Here is an 18027-nt window from a genome sequence, read left to right on the forward strand (position 1 = left end):
AGAAAAGTCTCTTGAGAGAGGAGCCATCACAAGGTTGTAATGTAATCTTAAACTGGTTTAAACTGGTTTCTGGGATAAAGTCTTAAATTAAACTGCGTTGGGTTTGTGAAGTCAATTCATATGCATTCAAATTCATCTTTGGAAATAAAAACACAATCACACACACACATTTTGTTCCCCTCATGAGAAATAAGCAAAACTGATGGATTAAGGGCCATGCGGAAACTGGATTATTCAAAGATTTACAGAGGAAATGAGACAAAATGCCATGGCATAAAGGCATATTTGGATTATACAAACAATTTGGTCTCTTTACAATTAATTAATAATATAATAATATAATGTATTAATGTATTATTTAAAAAATTAGAAAATTATTCGTTTTTGAATTCATACCCACCTGTTTCTCAAATACTACACTACTTCCAAAAAATAGCACGACAGTGAAGACAACTGGTATATAGAGATAAGTATTAATTGCAACAACAACAACAATAATAATAATACATAGTGTCTTTTTCCATCTTTCACAAGTAATACACCCTGGGAGAAGAAAAGGTTCATTAACTTTGTCAAACCAAATACACATATAATAGTTTTAATTAAAACAATTTAAATAAAACTCATACCATGTGCAAGCAGATCATAAGCAGGGCAGAGTAACACTGGCACATCTTCATGTGTTTTTTGAGTCCAGATCTGGCTTAGTAAAGATCAGGTCCACCCGTGGAAAGGTCTCGTGTCAGTATTCCTAAAAACACAAAACCTATCATGCTCAAGACATGAGGAAATATAGGAAATTAGAACAAACAACAAATAACAAGAAATGGTCAAAAGGTACATTATTTCATGTAACGGTATAATTATGTTTGCATGTCATTGCCAACCAGTTAAAATGTATATGAATGTACACAGAAAGTAAAAAGCTATAAAACTGGTTTACTGCTTTAATTAGGCTTTTACCATTTTATTAACCTTTTAACTTTTTTTTGCAGACCCTGTGGTGTGACAAATAAATGTTAAAAATTACACACACCATGTAGTCTCTCAAATAAAATGAAGTCATAAAAACGTTAAATAAAATTACAGTAATGTTGTTAGTAATGGAGTATAGAATGACACTGCAGGAAACTGCTTTCACAGCTTAAAATGTCAAGTACCTGAATAAGTACTGAGCAATATTAATGAACAAGCAATTATTTTGAGAAGAGGTTTATAGTTATTTTTTGTTATATAAAGTCATATTACATGAAATAGGGGCACCAAACTAAGTAATGCAAAAGCGTTACCAAATAAATTAATTAATAGCAAATTATGTGTAATAATCAGTAATCAATTGTAGTATATAACTCACCCTTTTACTGTAGAGTTGAACCCATACATCTCTGTGTGGTGAGCATACTTATGCTCGGAGTGCATAAAGAGATGAAGACAAACATCGCTCCTCGACAGTCCAAACTCAAAGTGACCAGCAATAAAAACTTCTTTGCATTTGATTAAAACAATATAATCTTCTTCTTTACTCAGCGTGGCTCATGTCCAGCTGCATTAAATCCTCTTAGCTCTGCTCATTTGGCTGCATGCCTTTCCTCTGCAACACTCACATATCCTAACACGATTATGTGTGGATGTGATTGTCCATCCAAAAGAAAAAAAGAAAAAGAAAACTGCTCTCTAAGCAGTGCCCTGGGTAAAAGTCCGGTTTTGCTGCATCCTTGCCCGCTCGCTCTTCCTAAACTGATGTTGTGTGATGGATCAGTGCGCTTTTAGGTTGTGACAGTGGAGTCACTGAGCCCAACCCCTTAACATCAGCACCAATAACAGCACACATCACACTAAAGCTTTTTATGTATGTAAATCCATTTAAAACCACTAAGTGTTAAAACAGCAGAAGACTTGCCTCGTGGGCAGTTTTTATTATTGACAAAAGTGCTATTCGGAAGCATTTTGGCTATTTTATCATCATGAGACTCTGCAAAAATAAAATACATTTTATGTAAATATAACACATCAAATTTTTACATTTCCATAGTATTATATTTATTTATTTATTTTATTCAATATTGGGATAGTTAATTGGGATAGTCTAAGATTCAGTGAATGTTTCTCAGGGTGGCTTGGTAATAAAAAGCTATTGAAAATTTAATCCACATAAAATAAAAATGAATGCACGTTTATCTTACCCTACATAGTGTGCTACTGGGGCTTCTTGTTACATTTTATGGGCTAAGTTATAATTACAGTAAGTCAAAAACAAACAAAAAAATGTAAAAAGTAATATTCAAAAATCAAACCATTGCTTTGCCACACAAATTATAAATTTGCACAAGTTTATAAAATTTAACTCATAACAACTTCCCCCAAACTTTATGAAAAACCACAAATTAAATCTACCTTTCATAACATAGTTGACCCTTGCCTTCATGTATACAACTGTAGTTTTATTGTCAACAGCTAATACAAAATAATTTAATTTAATAATTTTAATACAAAATATATTAGAATGTTGGCTTGGATGATAAAATTCACACAAAATAATTTTAAATACAAGAAGGTTTTACAAAAAATGTCTGAAACAAAACAGCTATTGAAATCATTTCTATACTTGATCCTTTGTCTCAAAAACCTTCTACCTTCTATATATTATATTATATTATATTTAATACATCAGCCACAACCTCAATAATTAGGTAGGTATAGATGTCTAATAATCATTAACAATCAAATGTGTCCATTAGTGTGTCCAAAAACAGCAATGCAATAGAATAATTTTGGGTTCCCCAAAGAACCTTCCAATGAACAGTTCTACAAAGAACCTTTTTTTTTCTTAACGTGAAGAATATTTTAATAATTTGAAGAATGTTTTTTTCACACATTTCCATCATGGAACCATCAATTTCAAAATATTTTTTTTATATTATATTTATGTTTATATTCTGTATTATATATATATAATTTATATTTATATTATTTATATATATATATATATATAGTTTATGTATTGCTGACTCTGAAGGACATTTAAATCTAGTGTGAGATAAAAAAAAATGTCCCTGATCTACTGAAAAACAGGAAGTCCTGCATTATGTACAGACTCATAGATGTCAAAACATCATGTTAAGTTAATGTGATAAAAGTGTGAGAAAGTCTATTTTTTTTTAAGTCATATATTGTAATAATTAAAAATGGTTTAAGAAACTAAAGACTGAATATAGCGAGTGAAGATATGCAAGTTTGTTTGGAAACAGCTCCGCTCTGTGGTTATTACAGTAACTGCAGTTCAAGCCACCGTGGAGTTAACAGCATACACAAACAAACTGATCATTTAATGCAAGACGTATTTACTCATGCAAATGCTAACGTTAGAACACAAACAAATGAACAATAAATAAACATCAGCAGACTTTTGTCAGAGATGAGATCTATTAACAGAATTAGCAAAACTTGAATGACTAACAGAATTACAAAATTTCAAGAGACTCATTTGCAGGATTCCTTAATAATCTGGTTCTGATTCTTCACCAGTGTGGCTAACATGGACATGAAGTTGGGCTTCTGTACGGCAGGTTTACCAGAGGCAGAGACTTTCTTCTGGTTCCCTCGTTTAATCTTGGGCTTCACGCTGAACAGATCTGTGGGCGTCCTGAACCCATCCGAATCCTCAGAAATCTCTTCCTGCTGCTCATTCTGGAAACCATTCTGAGCTTCACGAATCTCTCCACGGTTGTGCTTCTGCCGAGGGCTTTTCCTCTGTTCCGCAGTTTCCACAGCAACAGTTTCAGGGGTGTCATCAAACTTCAGCACCCGCCGCGTTCCGTCTATGCCATCAGACACTTCCTGCTTGTTTGATTTACTCCGGACATTAGTCGTCCTCTGTTTGCTAGAGACATCCGAGTTCTGCTTCAAATCTGCATTTAATCTTGAAATCTTGTCATCTACAAGAAGTTTGTCCTTCTGCTTCACACGGACACTAAGGTCGAGTGGATAAAGCTGCTGAGATAATGTGCTGTTCAAGGAAGGCTTCCTTTTCACAGAAAATCGCCAGCCAGCAACGGGCGGCCAGACCACAGATCGTGACCTCTTACGATGCCGTGGTTTGGCTTTGGTAATGGACAGGTTGGTCTGAACGGAGAGCAGATCCTTGCATCGACGCAAATTCCTAAATATATGCATATAAAAAAATATTTTACTAAATATATATATATATGCATAATACTGGAGTATATTTCATCTTTCTTTGAATATTACAATTTTAAAGGGATAGGTCACCCGAAAAATGAAAATTCTGTCATTAATTACTCACCCTCATGTTGTTCCAAACCCGTAAGACCTTTGTTCATCTTCAGAACACAAATTAAGATATTTTTGATGAAATGTGAGAGCTCTCAGACCCTGCATAGACAGCAACGCATCTGTAATGTTCCCAGGTCCAGAAACGTAGTAAGGACATCAGTAAAATAGTCCATGTGACATCAGTGGCTCAACTTCAGTTTTGCGAAGCTACGCGAATACTTTTTGAGCGCAAAGAAAACAAAAATAATTTATTCAACAATTCTTCTCCCCCGAGTTACGTCTTCTGCCATTTTAGAGTATCACAACACATACGCACACTTTCCCCTAAGCATAAACAACGCTGATTACGCAGATTACGTTCATGCGCGTGCTTTCTCCTCCGAACGTAAACAACACTGATTACGTTGATTACGCTCTTGGGTACTCTCCAAAATGGCGGAAGACGTAACTCGGGGGAGAAGAATTGTTAAATAAATTGTGTTATTGTTTGTTTTCTTTGCGCTCAAAAAGTATTCTCGTAGCTTCGCAAAACTGAAGTTGAGCCACTGATGTCACATGGACTGTTTTACCGATGAAGTTGAGCCACTGATGTCACATGGACTATTTTACTGATGTCCTTACTACGTTTCTGGACCTGGGAACATTACAGATGCGTTGCTGTCTATGCAGGGTCTGAGAGCTCTCACATTTAATCAAAAATATCTTAATTTGTGTTCCGAAGATGAACAAAGGTCTTACGGGTTTGGAACAACATGAGGGTGAGTAATTAATGACAGAATTTTCATTTTGGGGTGAACTAACCCTTTAAGATACATTGTGCTAATATAAAAACAGTTATTTGTCATTTTTAGTCACTTTGCGAACTCTAAATCAAACTGAAATGAGAAATTGTTGGAATGTGCACAGACAGTTAAAGTGATGCGCTTGTGGACCCTGATATGCAGCTCACTTGATTTTCACAATTTGCCGGTATAATGAGCAGCAGCATCTTCAGTGTCCGATAGAAATAATAGCTACAGAATTTAATCAAACCACCTTGCAAAGGCACTCATGAATATAATAAAACAAATTACTACAGAAATTTAATGCTATTTTGTTCCACTTATGTACACTACAGTTCAAAATTCATAGTCAATAAGATTTAATTTTTTTAAGAAACGTGACAGTACAGACATTTATAATGTTACAAACGATTTCTATTTCAAATGATTCTAAATGCTATTATTTTGAAATTTCTATTCATCAAAGAACCCTAAAAATAATGTATTGCAGTATCCACAAAAAAAATGTTTTTTCAACAACACAAAGAGCAATGTGTAACATTTTACCAGATTTAGTCCTATACTTATTCACTTTTATTTGTTCCCCACTAAACAATATTTTCATCAAATGTTTAGAGTTCAAAACTTGTGCACTCATGATTTTTCTAGAGTAACTTTTGCTGCTGAATTATCCACTAACCTAGTTTATAATAGTATTTTTGACAGATTGATTATATATTTTTTTTCATTTGTTATGTGTTATGTTATGTTTAATTTTATGGACCTGAAATCTAGCCTTCCCAACCCTTGTGACCAATGCCCAATAGGCTAATCTCTTAGAAGGGAACAAAACAAAGCCAATAGGAGCATAGTCTAACAAACTTTATTAAGCTATAACCATCGTAACAATATCTTTACTTTACCAAACAAATAGATTTAGGAGGGAATGCGATGCCAGACCAGGATTATCAAGCTACTAGCTTGATTCGCTGGCCTGCACCAAGTCAAGACCAAAAACTTCGTATTCCTCAAACTAAAAGAATACTAGGCCAAATCAGGCGACAATTTTAAGGGACAGTTTCCCCTCAAAAAAACAACCTCCCAGCCCGAATAAGAATCAAAGTTCATCCATTCTCAAAAAATATGCACCGGCCCGTGCCTTTCCTCGACCTCCCTACTTCAAACCACAGTCTGGCGAGACTGTGATGGGGGAGATTGTTGTATTCTCAAAAAAACAAAACAAAAAACACACAAAATGAATGGAAAACAGACAAAAATAGACCACCATCGATGAAGTGGACAAAAATGAAGTCTTAGCCTGTTTTCAACTCCGTTATGGGGTAATGCTGCCTTCACATGTTATCGGAAATGTCCTACTTCCCACTTCTTATGAGTTTGTCGTGTTCAAGTGCTTTGTTGTCAGAAAGAACAGAAATCATGGTGGACAGCCTATTCATTCTTGCCTGTTTCTTGGGGAAATCTTATTAAAGCCAAAAGGTATTGATTAGAAGATATTTAGTCTATATCCAACAGGTTTTGAATAAAATGTAGCGCCCCATTCATTGGTAATCATATAAACATTCACAGCACTATCTAGATATTCAGCTGGATGTCGATTCCTAAATTTTGGTCAAATAAATGCTATTTTCACGGTGTTCAATACATACAATAAGCATCAAATGGTTATTTATATATTTAAATATACATGACTGTAATGGCAGGAGAAAGCAATAAAGATGTTGTGAGAAAAACGAATAAATCTTTACGGTACTACTGCTGTGCTTCTCTCCTCCGCCACATTTAAATTTTATGGCTCGCCCAACTCGGAAACTTGGGTATCAAAATTATCCCAGAGTTTCCCAGTTGTAAATATGACTAGAAAGGCTGTTCATGTCTAATTTCTGACTAGTAAACTCATATTTACAATAATTCCGATAGCACGTAAAAGCAGCATTAATTCTGATAATGAATGACACTGGCTCACCTCTGCAGAAACACATGAGGTCTGGAGCAGTTTGCTTGAATTCTGTTGAAGACTGCAGAATCAGAGCCTCCTGCTAACAGCTTCCTGATCCGACTCAGGCTTGTCCACAATAATCTGAAGATCAACATTCACATAATTCACATCCAACCTAATTAACATATGATTATTAAAGCAGTAATTCACCGCTGGCAAGATTGGCTTGTAATAAAACTTGGCTATCTATGCAGTAAAAAGGGTACTCATGTTGTGCTCCAGTCATTTTGACCCAGAGAGGATTTTCTTTTTCATGAAAATGCTAATATTATCATATTGGACTAAAACTTTTTGTGATTTTTCTTCCCCATCTTGTTACACTTGTGGTGTTCCCGGTCAAAAATGACGGGTCTACGAAAAAAAACAAACATTTCTTTATACATTTTTTTAATGCTATGCTATATTATTACTTGGATTCAATCAAACAGATTGAATCTAAGATTTGGTGATGATCAAGTAAAATGACAGATTTACAAGCAATTTTTAAAAGGCTGTTCATTTTTAACCAGGAACACCAAATTAGGTAAAGCATTTTCAGCACAGCACAATGGTTCAAATCAGTGCCACATAACTACAGAAAACCGAGAAATATGGTTTCTGAAATTTCCTCATATTGCCAAAAAGGTAGGAAAACTTCAACGATCTTGTCCTTTAAGACTCTTTGGACATTTCTTGACCATTCTTTATACTGTAAATCAGGGTTCCTCAATAGGCGAGAGAAAAAAGTTTGGCCCGTGCTAATTTCAAATAATGTGGCATGAAAATTCAAACACAGTATCAGAAAGCTACATTAACTTGCATCGTGTCTACACCGGACGCAAGCGGTGCGGCGCGACGCAATAAAATACAAGAGAACTTGTATTGATGCTGCCTTGGATGCGGCGCGACACGACAAATCCCCGACAGTAAACTGCTGACTAGTTCTATTTATAACGTAATGACACAACGTTCAAATGATTTGCAATGCTTTGTCATAGGGATGTAACGATTAACTGCGAGCCGGTTGAAAATCGATTCAAATATGTGAGCGTCCACTGTACATACGATGTGACAGCAAAACATGTCAAGTGTGTAGAAAAGAAAAGTGGACACAGAAAATAGATGATTCAAATGTGAATGGACTGAACAGTTTTGAGTGAGTGAGTGAGTGAGTGAGTGACTGATATCTTTGTTACGGAATACACATGTTGGTTCGCAGTGAGTTTACAGTTTTAACGTACAAGTTTGCTTTAATTTATTTTCAAGATCTGAGGTAAAATATCTATTGTTGCTTTCACTATGGCTATAAAGATCACGCAAAATAATATTCAAACTCAGATTATTAAACATTGAATAAATCATATAATCATTACCCGAGTAATGATGTACTGAGTAATCATCACTGTCATAGTTTGTATGTTGTTCCAGCTGCGACATTGAAGAAAATAGAAACTGTTTCAAAAATAGAATTCCCTGTCACTTGCAGCTGTCGCGGGTTGATAGGACAGAAACCAGTGTTGGGTAAAAAGTTACCTTTAAAAGTGCATTACAATATTGCGTTACTCGTACATAATTACGTTACTTAGTTACTTTTTATACTTATCAAACAACATCATATCCAAGTTACTAAGCAAAATACCTCCTCTAGGCGATGTTTTTTTGACTTATTAAAGTGATTTCTACCTCACTGTAGCAGCCTGACTCTTGTCTTGGAGGAAAGTTAGTGAGGTAGTGGTAATATGCCCTGAAAACAACAGCCATCAATGACTAAATCGCAGTTTGTTTTATGACTAACTAATTTCAGCAGTACATAATTCCCATAATTCCATTTGTGCTATATCATAGTTTTGATGACAAAATCGTAATAATAAAGAACAAGCACACCTGCTTATATAAATGTAAATACATGCGAACACATACCAAGCTACATATTATGAGCATCATATGTAACATATAAAAAGGCATGATGATACCTGATCCTGTTGCAAGAGATCATTGGCCATGTGGACAATGCGGTCGATGTGAATAATTCCCCCAATACTGGGAATCTCCATGTCAGCTACAAGGGTCAACACCATAATGGCCTCCACCAGCAGCTGTCTGTACTCAGGCTGTGGGACATGATTCAGTACAGACTCCACGTGCACTGCGAACTTGATCTCTCCTTCTGTCATCTACAATAATACACACAGACAACAGTCCATGATTACGGGTATTTAAAGGAAAATTCCAAGTTTAAGGTTCAACGTAATATAATATAGCAATACAGCAGATCAATATGAATACATTGACATTATTATTATTATTTTTTTATGCTTTTGAAAGAAGTCTTTTATGCTCGCCAAGGCTGCATTTATTTTTCCAAAAATTCTGTACAAAAAGTACAATAATATTGTGGAAAAATAAATACAATTTAAAGTATCTTTCTCTATTTGAATGTATTTTAAAATGTAATTTATTCCTGTGATGGCAGAGCTCACCATTGCTACAAGTTTCAGTGTTATATTATCCTTCTGAAATCATTCTCTCAAGAAACATTTCTTATAATTAGCAATCTTGAAAACAGTCGTGCTGCTTAATATTTTTGTTGAAATTGTGATGCATTTTTTCAAGATTCTTTGATAAACAGAAAGTTCAAAAGAGCAGCATTTATTTGAAAGAGATTTTTTTGTAACAATGTAAAATACTTTACTGTCACTTTCGATAAATTTAATGCATCCTTGCTGAACAAATGTGTATGTGTGCAGGTGGATGCACCTCACGGGTGGTGGAGGAAGGCAAGACGTATCCGGCAATGGAGAGGCCGTGACATTTCTGGAGAATCTTCCAGACCTTCTGGTAGAAGCCCATGGGCACCCTGTTTATGGCCCCATCCAGTCTGCGTCTCCTCAGCCACTGGCCCTGGCGTTCCTCCCACTGCAGGTGTGAGTCATCTGCACCGGTCGGAGACAGGATCCCGCTGGGAGTGGAGGGGCTGCTGCATCGCTACAGACACGCACACATTTACATCAGTATATCATTAAGATATGAGCTGAAAATCTGACTAGTGGGATGTCAGCTTTACAGTGACAACACTTATCAGCACATATAACACACTTAAAAGCATGCTTCTTCAGGTTTAGTAAGCAGAAACTAAGACAAACACAGTTAAGATGTTACAATGCCAGCCCATGCTAAGAGAGTGAAATGACCACAACAAGACAAGACTGACTTGTGACACGTTAGAAATCTTAATTGGCTGTTATGGCTGGAAGTTTGTCCCATTTCAAATCAGTCAACTAATCTGAGGCACTGAAAAAAACGTTTTTATTTATTGAGAACCAACGGGCTGAATTCACCCCTCCAAGTTAAATTGATTTTTAATCTTCTAAACTGTAAAAAGTAGTATTTGACATAGTGGAGAGCAGGTGTTAGTGGAGAGGGTTTTGGTAGGTTTTTCTGTAAGTTACCGTGGAACGAGGGGATGTGAAATTACTGCTGATGGAATGACTGCTGGTAAATATCTATGAGAATAAAAGCAGAACATACAAACATTTAAAATTGAAATTAAAATGGAAGGTATTTCAGATGAACGAACAGTTGAGGCATCATTCAGAGACTCACAGTCAAAAATATGCTTCATATGACTGAAAAAGATGTGTATGATATGGGCAAACTGAATATTACTCAAAATTTTCATGCTAATACTGGTTTCATGGTCTAGACAAATGTGCTGTGACCTCTAGACAGAATGGGCTCTGCACAAAAAAGCTACTCTTAAGTATTAAGCACAGCATGCCAATATTACAAACTCAACCCACACTTATGGGTCTGGAGTCATCAAGCTGAAAACAAAATAATATAAATGTCATTTAAGGTACAGTAGTGAAGAAATTTATATTTAAATTGAACAGTAAGTAAATATTTCACAATTTTTGAAACACAAAAATAAATGACAGACATTTCTCTTTTTTCACTCCACCTGTTTGATTTCAGTCTTGAGCTTTCTGATGCCCGTACGCTCTGTCTTGGTGGCCCCTGTATGTCCAAGCTCATGGATGGAGATGGCGGGACTGGTCGCTGAAGACTGAATCGGACGCACTTTCACATAATATAGAGCGATTAATGAAGAACAGCTCACACAAGAGATCACAAGAGTAGCAACATGCCTGTTTTTGAATAGGAGTATAAATTGTGTGTGTGTGTGTGTGTGTGTGTGTGTGTGTGTGTGTGTGTGTGTGTGTGCGTGTGTGTCTATACTATGATACTGATTTTCTGAAATAATATTTCAGGAAATGTTTCTATAGGTCGGTATAAGTATATGTAGATAGCAGTGGTATGCAGTGGTGTTTCGAAATGAGGAGGCAAAGTCCTCAAAGTTTTTTTTTTTTTTTCAAATGTAAACATTACTTACACCATCAGAAAAAGAAGAAAAAAAAATCGATTTTATATTTTTATATTAACAATGTAATCAATATTCTATTTATATAATTCATACAAGTATGAATCTCATCAAGTTAGTGTTTTTAAGCATTTTACAAATGCTTATATTCCAAAATGTTATTATATTCCAAAATAATAACTAAAGGCAGTAACAATTTAAACAATGTATTTTATTTGTGAACTTATGTTAAGCTATTCTTTTTAATAGTTAACTTTTGACTATTTTTGAATTTTTTACTTTACCTGCTGGTGTTGCTGTTGGACAATGTTTCTTTAGTAAAAAAACTAGTGATTTATACACTTTTTAATGTTATATTGTGTAATATTGGCAATGTTTTATTTTTGTACTACAAATTTTTCTCCCTTGCATCCTTGGCGGCAATGCCCCAGATATATATATATATATATATATACAGTGGGTACGGAAAGTATTCAGACCCCCTTCAATTTTTCACTCTTTGTTATATATATATATATATAATCATTTGAAACAGCAGGTTCCCATTATGTCACTATACCTTGTGTATGTTTAATAATAATAATAATAATACTCATAATAATACCCCAAAAATACTCACTGGACTAAAGAGCTTGAAAACTAAGGCTGACTGATACTCACTACTCCTCTCTACACCAAACTCTTTCCCACTCAGGATGTGATGTAAGAGATTCTTCATGTCAAAAGGACTGAGGCTCATCAGGCTCTCTGACGCCTCCTCACCTGTAGACATCATATGGACAAATTTATTGCACTGAATGAAAAGAGTGGCATTCTAAAACCAAAACTCTGATTGGCTGTACCTGAGCAGTGTAAACTGCGAGCAAGTTCTGTAGCCATTACTTGCATGATGAGTCCGATGCGCAGACGCAGCATGTCTCCAAACAGAGACGGCTGAGAGCGCACATACATGGCCAGATACACCATGATCTCCTGAGTTCAGAAGTTTAATAAGTGGGATAAATTTTACTTAATGCTAAATGAAAAATAGCAACATAACTTTAATGTAAGGCTTAAAATTTGCACTACCTGTGTGAGGACAGCAATGCTAATGTCTTGTCCACTGGCCTCATAAATCAAGCTAATCAGTTCCTCGGGAGGAAGAGGACTAAAAATAAATGAATTGGTGAAGTAAAAGGAGAATATTAAAATTATTGCTTTATAAAAATGAATGACTAAAGACACTCACACTGTGATGACCTTCTCTCTGGGCTCAGGAGGAAGACCCACTGTCAGCTGTTTATGATGGGAGATCAGATCTGTGCAGGACTAAGTGCATACAAACAAACAAAAAGCAAAAATAAATAAATAAATAAAAATTAAAGGCATAACTGTTGCCCCTGAGGCTTAACTTATATACATAATTTTTACTCTTTGTTAAGATTATTACAGTTTTAGAAATATAATAATGTATATTTTAAGACAATTTTCTTAATTTAGGATTAAAGTTGGAAAAGTCTGGAAAAGTTGTAAAAAATAAATAATTTCCAAGTTTTGATGAGACTTCAAAAATTACTGCAAAGAAAAAAAAAGATTTCTGTTTTTAAATAAATGTTCTATTGTTAAATGTTTTTTTTTTTAACTTTCAATTCATCAACAAAAAAAAAAATCCTTAGAAAAGTATAATGGTTTCCACAAATATATTAAGCGGCCCAAATGTTTTCAACATTGATAATAATAAGAAATATTCTTGAGCAGCAAATCAGCATATCAGAATGATTTCTAAAGGATCATAATGATGTAATGATGCTGAAAATTCAGCTTTGTCATCACAGAAATAAATTACATTTATGCAGAATGCAACCTTGGTGAGTATATGAGACATTTAAAAACATTTGCAATTCTTACGACTCCACACTTCTGAATCATAGTGTAACAAAGTTTTAAAATTTCAAAATTCTGAATATGTACATTTTAATTATAAAAAAAATCAACAAAGAAGCATAAATGTGCCTGTTGTTGATGAAACAATCATTGATAGATATGGGGTCTCACCTCAGCAAGAACTTCCACCCTCTTCTTCAGGATGCCTGAAATGTAGCGGATGAGGCCCCATTCCTTAAACGCTCCCGCCCGAACATACAGCTCCTCCAGCAGGGAGCGAACAGTCACCTCACCTTGTCCTGACAGATTTACTACCCAATCCGGACCCCTAAACACACACATACACCAGGGAGGAGAATGATTTAATGATTGATTTTTAGACTTAGATTAAAAATGAATTATAAAATAAATTATAATGGATATATACAGTCACTTTTTCTCACTTCATAGCATAGAGGACATAGAGGATATCTGCCTGGTCCTGAAGGCTTGGACAATGCTTTAGCTGATTGACCAGATAGGCAAAGTCTGTGTTCCCATGAGAATCATGTGGCAAGTGCAGGTCAACGCTATCGACCTAGTGTGTGTTTGCAGACAAAAACAGACATAAATCAAAACTATGGGCCATTTATTTCATTTATTCACTTTATGTGGGAGTGTGGAGACTTGCCTTGGTGTGATGAGAAACACTGTGCTGAGGAACATCCAGCAGGTTCAGAGACTTCCTGTGTTTGCTCATGATGGGGGCAACAGGCAAATACATGGAAGCCTCTGAAAAACATAATGGAATGAGATGGCTAGCCATCCTCTAAAAGAAAGCATGAAATCCACTTATTAAAGATAAACCCTGAGGGCTTACTGGGCATGTTGTGGCCCTGAACCTGGGCCATGAAAGAAAGGATGTCCCTGGTGGTGTGTTCAGCACTGAAAACGTGATGCTGCCCCCTCTGGATGGGAGGTAGATGGCATTTTGTAGCAGTGCTGTGCAACAGATCTGTGAGATACTGGTCAAACATGTCTCCAGAACCTCCTGCGGGAAAACAAACCAGCACATATCATCTTAGTTCATGTGGAGTATTGTGCATATGTGCATATGTTATATTTAGGATGATGGTGTCCCCAATAGACTTATTAACTAGCTTTAACCAACAGGATCAAGAATAGAGATGCACCGATATTTAAATTCTGGACGATAATGATTATTAAAATTCTACTCTATCCTAAATAAATTAATTCAAAATAAAATACTGAAAACTTAAATCAATCATATTAAATGTTACAAGTGAATTTAGGCATCACCATAATGTACCGTATGAAAAGTGGATATTCACTTTGAGATTTGCTAAAGATTACATTTAACAGTGCTATTAGATTAACTTTGTGTAGGTGATTTAAATGCAAAAACAAATCTCTAAAATCAGTAGATAACTGATATACAGTGTTATTTTAATATTAGTTTTATGCTATTATAGATTCATATAGTATTGATTTATATTTTGAATTAGCTTTTATTTTTATATTTTTGATTTTAACGTTGATAATTTGTCATGAAATGTATTTTTCTTATTTTTATTAGTTTTGTATTGTTATATTTAGCTTCATTTTATTTTTATTTCAGTTTAAATTCAGTACTTTCAGTTCTTCTAATTCAACTTATTTTATTTTATTTAGTTACCAATGCAATATTTCTCATTTTTATTTACCTTTCTTTTGTTTTCAGCCAATATATGTATATTTTATTTTATTTCAAATTTATTTCAATTGTAATAGTTTAGTTAACAATAACAACACTACTGATATGGTACAGAAATATTGAGCAATATGCTGGTCCATCAGCTTGACCAACACTAACCAGCATAAACCAACCTTGAATCACCAACACTTAATGTGGTCTTTTCAGTGGCTATGTATATATTTATTTTTGGGGGGAGAAACACTTCCCAAAACAGCTGTATGCGAGTCAGTAGGGATACCTGAGGGCCCAAAACTCTCTTCCTCCTCCTCTTCGTATTCCTCTAGCAGATTCTCTTCAGAGTCTGCATCTAAGAAGCTGAGCTGGGTGTGGAAGGAGGTGGTGAGGAATGAGGAGAGGTTTGCCATCTGCACCCTAAAGAGCAAAGGGATTTGTGGTATCAAATAAATCATCTTTGTGCCTTAAAAATCATACTATGGCTCTTTTAATTATTACTGTCACAATTTTTCTGACCTTGCACCTGCAAAGTAGCCATCTTGAAGCTTCCGGAGGGTAGAGAGGATACAGGGGTCAATACTGTCACCATCCTCAACTAGCCCAATAACAGAAACAAAGAAACTGTTAATATTAGCCTGTGCATATTACAATATATTCAGACGGTACCATCGAACAAGAAGTTTTACCCAGCATGCTCTGTGTGATAGGGAATGTGAGGGTAGGTCTTCCAGTCATCCGCCAGCAGGATGAGAGATAAGTAAGCTCTGTACGCAACATCTCCACAATCATGTGGTTATCCAGAGCCAAGTAGAAGTGATGCTGGTCAATGAACTATGGGAAAAATATATATTGTTATAAAGTTTTTTACATTTCTTTTTTTGTAGTCTGACTGTAGAGTAGTTCTTCTACTATAAAAGACTTGCATGTGAGGTCATTTTTATTTACCTGTGGAGTGAATGTGTAAGTACCATTTCTGATCTCATAAAACTTTGAAGTTCCCAAGACACCGATGTGCCTGTATGGTCGCCCACTCAGATTCAGTTTTTTACAGTTACCTGTGCAATGGAAAAAGGAACTGGTTTGAATTCAATTTTGTATCCAAGAATCTTAAAGACTTTCTTCTAAATGCAGTTTTACAGATGTAGCCTTTGTTTACTCTGCCTGCCTCTGTCCTGTTAGTCATGGTGGATCTGGATCACTTACCCAGTTTCACGTAAATGTGGCTCAGGATGCGAGCTGGCATGACCCGGATGGGCGAAACATCAGAGACGGTCTGAACCTCAATCCCTTGATCCCTCAGCAGCTGCTGGATCTGCACTGACTCAGCCACTACACTCACTAAACAGAACAAATAGAGCTGGCAAAAGGTCAGTTTGCTCTATTCAGCAAATTATAGAGTCAAGATCAAATTCAAAATTGAGCTTAATAATGAATTGAACCTGCTCCTTAAATGGGCTTCAGCCCAAAGCAACCAGCTGAGTCATTCCTACTATGTGGTAGATTTTAATTTGCCCTAATATAAAATATTAAATACTAATACAATATTAAACTCACACCTTTTATAGATGGAAATCATACGATACAATACAGTTTTTTATTGTATCATAATCATATATCACATGTGCTATATTATATATGAATATATTTAACATATAAATATAATATATTTTTCATAAATATATACACGCATGTGTTTGCATTTATATATTGCTACGTGTACTGCGTTAGGCTAACCGAGACTTGCCATTTGCACTTATATATTGTTGCTCTTTTGTTAGTTTTGACTGCTTTTATTGTCCTCATTGTCCTTGGATAAAAGCGTCTGCTAAATGACTAAATGTAAATGTAAATGTAAATATATACATGATAAATATACACAGTATACACACATATATTATATAAACAAAAACTTTTATTTTGGATAGCACTAATATATATATATATATATTTGTCTCAAACACGTTGATCATTGTTCACATTGTTAGATATTATCATACAGATGTTATCATACAGAAAGTTAACTCTCACATGACCCAATTGTCACTCCCTTAAAGAGCAACCTTTGCCCTTTATCTGTTTATTTCCTTAATATCTTCTAGTAGCACTTTATATCTTATTAATTTTGTTGTAAAACTATTGTGTAAGTTATCAAGTTATACAGTAATTAAAAAAGCTTAAGTGCCTGAGTTTGACCAAAACATATTTCTAAAAATCTGGCATATCGGATATCCTTTTCCCATAAATTACAGAAATTCAAAAGGTGATAACATAATTTAAGGTCTGTGTCTAAATATAGCAAAACCTAAAGAAATAATATTCACAAACCTTGAACAACAACATCTGGCTTGAATTCTTTAGAAAATCGCCTATTCAGAGGATCAATCTCTCCAGGGGCCAGAAATCCCTAATTAAAATGAATCATTTGTCAGATATAAGTAAAAGGAGCAGAATAGATAAAACACAAAGAACTGCACAAGAAACACTGGGACTACTCTATTTTGACATTTCCCATGTGCACATAATCAACAAAGATACCAAAGGTAGTGCTTCAACACCTGACATCATATCTCATTAATTTGCTGATTACATATAACATTTCATATGAAAGTGGATCCAGGATCTAGTACCTCTGCCAGCAGACAGGCCAGGATATACAAAGACTGGCCCCACATGTGTGGGAGCTGGCCAGCGACCACACGCTCCACAGAGCGAGGGTTTCTGTACTCCTCCTCAACCTGAACAAGAAATAAATGCACAGATGAGCAACAGATTAAAACATTTTACACAGAATTGTTTATGTCAGTTACTGGGCAGAGTGCAAACACCCATTCAACATGAATTAATGTTTCAGAACTGGCATCATTTAGTACACATTTTATGCACGACTGTGTTTTTACACACAAAATATTTGAGATAAATGAAAGGAATATTTGAATATTTGAGATGAAAAAATGAAAGTGAAAGTGGTGTGACGTGTAGCCAAGTATGGTGTCCCATACTCTGAATTTGTGCTCTGCATTTAACCCATCCAAGTGCACACACA

The 18027-nt window shown here is 35.2% G+C and overlaps 3 protein-coding genes across 4 annotated transcripts in view; all 3 read right to left on the bottom strand.

Annotated features, from left to right (window-relative positions):
• LOC107686003 (neurexophilin-2-like) overlaps positions 1 to 1968 on the bottom strand; it is a 5278-nt gene extending 3310 nt beyond the window's left edge. Inside the window, exons 1-2 of one of the 2 annotated variants that reach the window (XM_016482793.1) lie at positions 1355 to 1968; positions 630 to 751 (exon numbers count right to left, since the gene is read on the bottom strand). In XM_016482793.1, the coding sequence (XP_016338279.1) occupies positions 630 to 680 (51 nt within the window). In that variant the 5' untranslated portion in view covers positions 681 to 751; positions 1355 to 1968. Of the gene's footprint in view, positions 1 to 629; positions 767 to 1354 lie in introns of both variants that reach the window. The other variant, XM_016482794.1, reaches the window with a different exon arrangement.
• Positions 1969 to 3038: 1070 nt separating this feature from the next.
• On the bottom strand, positions 3039 to 7297 carry LOC107685995 (uncharacterized). Its single transcript, XM_016482785.1, has 3 exons — positions 7278 to 7297; positions 7039 to 7152; positions 3039 to 4159 (listed from the first exon to the last, which is right to left on the bottom strand). Exons 1-3 carry the CDS (start codon positions 7295 to 7297, stop codon positions 3481 to 3483), a joined length of 813 nt encoding a protein of 270 aa, XP_016338271.1. The 3' UTR covers positions 3039 to 3480.
• Positions 7298 to 7407: 110 nt separating this feature from the next.
• Positions 7408 to 18027, bottom strand: part of LOC107685996 (phosphorylase b kinase regulatory subunit alpha, liver isoform-like) — an 18097-nt gene continuing 7477 nt past the window's right edge. The window contains exons 12-31 of the mRNA XM_016482786.1: positions 17612 to 17719; positions 17310 to 17388; positions 16188 to 16322; positions 15930 to 16039; positions 15671 to 15815; positions 15501 to 15579; positions 15268 to 15401; positions 14154 to 14324; positions 13965 to 14065; positions 13738 to 13871; positions 13466 to 13622; positions 12660 to 12739; positions 12500 to 12578; positions 12274 to 12403; positions 12092 to 12193; positions 11012 to 11130; positions 10500 to 10553; positions 9808 to 10035; positions 9024 to 9224; positions 7408 to 7422 (exon numbers count right to left, since the gene is read on the bottom strand). Of these exons, the coding sequence (XP_016338272.1) occupies positions 7408 to 7422; positions 9024 to 9224; positions 9808 to 10035; positions 10500 to 10553; positions 11012 to 11130; positions 12092 to 12193; positions 12274 to 12403; positions 12500 to 12578; positions 12660 to 12739; positions 13466 to 13622; positions 13738 to 13871; positions 13965 to 14065; positions 14154 to 14324; positions 15268 to 15401; positions 15501 to 15579; positions 15671 to 15815; positions 15930 to 16039; positions 16188 to 16322; positions 17310 to 17388; positions 17612 to 17719 (2361 nt within the window). The remainder of the gene's footprint in view (positions 7423 to 9023; positions 9225 to 9807; positions 10036 to 10499; positions 10554 to 11011; positions 11131 to 12091; positions 12194 to 12273; positions 12404 to 12499; positions 12579 to 12659; positions 12740 to 13465; positions 13623 to 13737; positions 13872 to 13964; positions 14066 to 14153; positions 14325 to 15267; positions 15402 to 15500; positions 15580 to 15670; positions 15816 to 15929; positions 16040 to 16187; positions 16323 to 17309; positions 17389 to 17611; positions 17720 to 18027) is intronic.

This window comes from Sinocyclocheilus anshuiensis, unplaced genomic scaffold (genome assembly GCF_001515605.1).
Source record: "Sinocyclocheilus anshuiensis isolate Anshui unplaced genomic scaffold, SAMN03320099.WGS_v1.1 scaffold465, whole genome shotgun sequence".
In the NCBI taxonomy this organism is placed as follows: domain Eukaryota; kingdom Metazoa; phylum Chordata; class Actinopteri; order Cypriniformes; family Cyprinidae; genus Sinocyclocheilus; species Sinocyclocheilus anshuiensis.

Bases quoted from the DNA above. Each gene is read 5' to 3' on its own strand.
- LOC107685995 (XM_016482785.1), bottom strand. From the start codon at position 7,297: ATGACTGGAGCACAACATGA. The intron at 7,153-7,277 runs GTACCCTTTTTA...GTTGATCTTCAG, and splicing joins ATGACTGGAGCACAACATGA to ATTATTGTGGACAAGCCTGA. The intron at 4,160-7,038 runs GTGAGCCAGTGT...GCATATATTTAG, and splicing joins CCTCATGTGTTTCTGCAGAG to GAATTTGCGTCGATGCAAGG.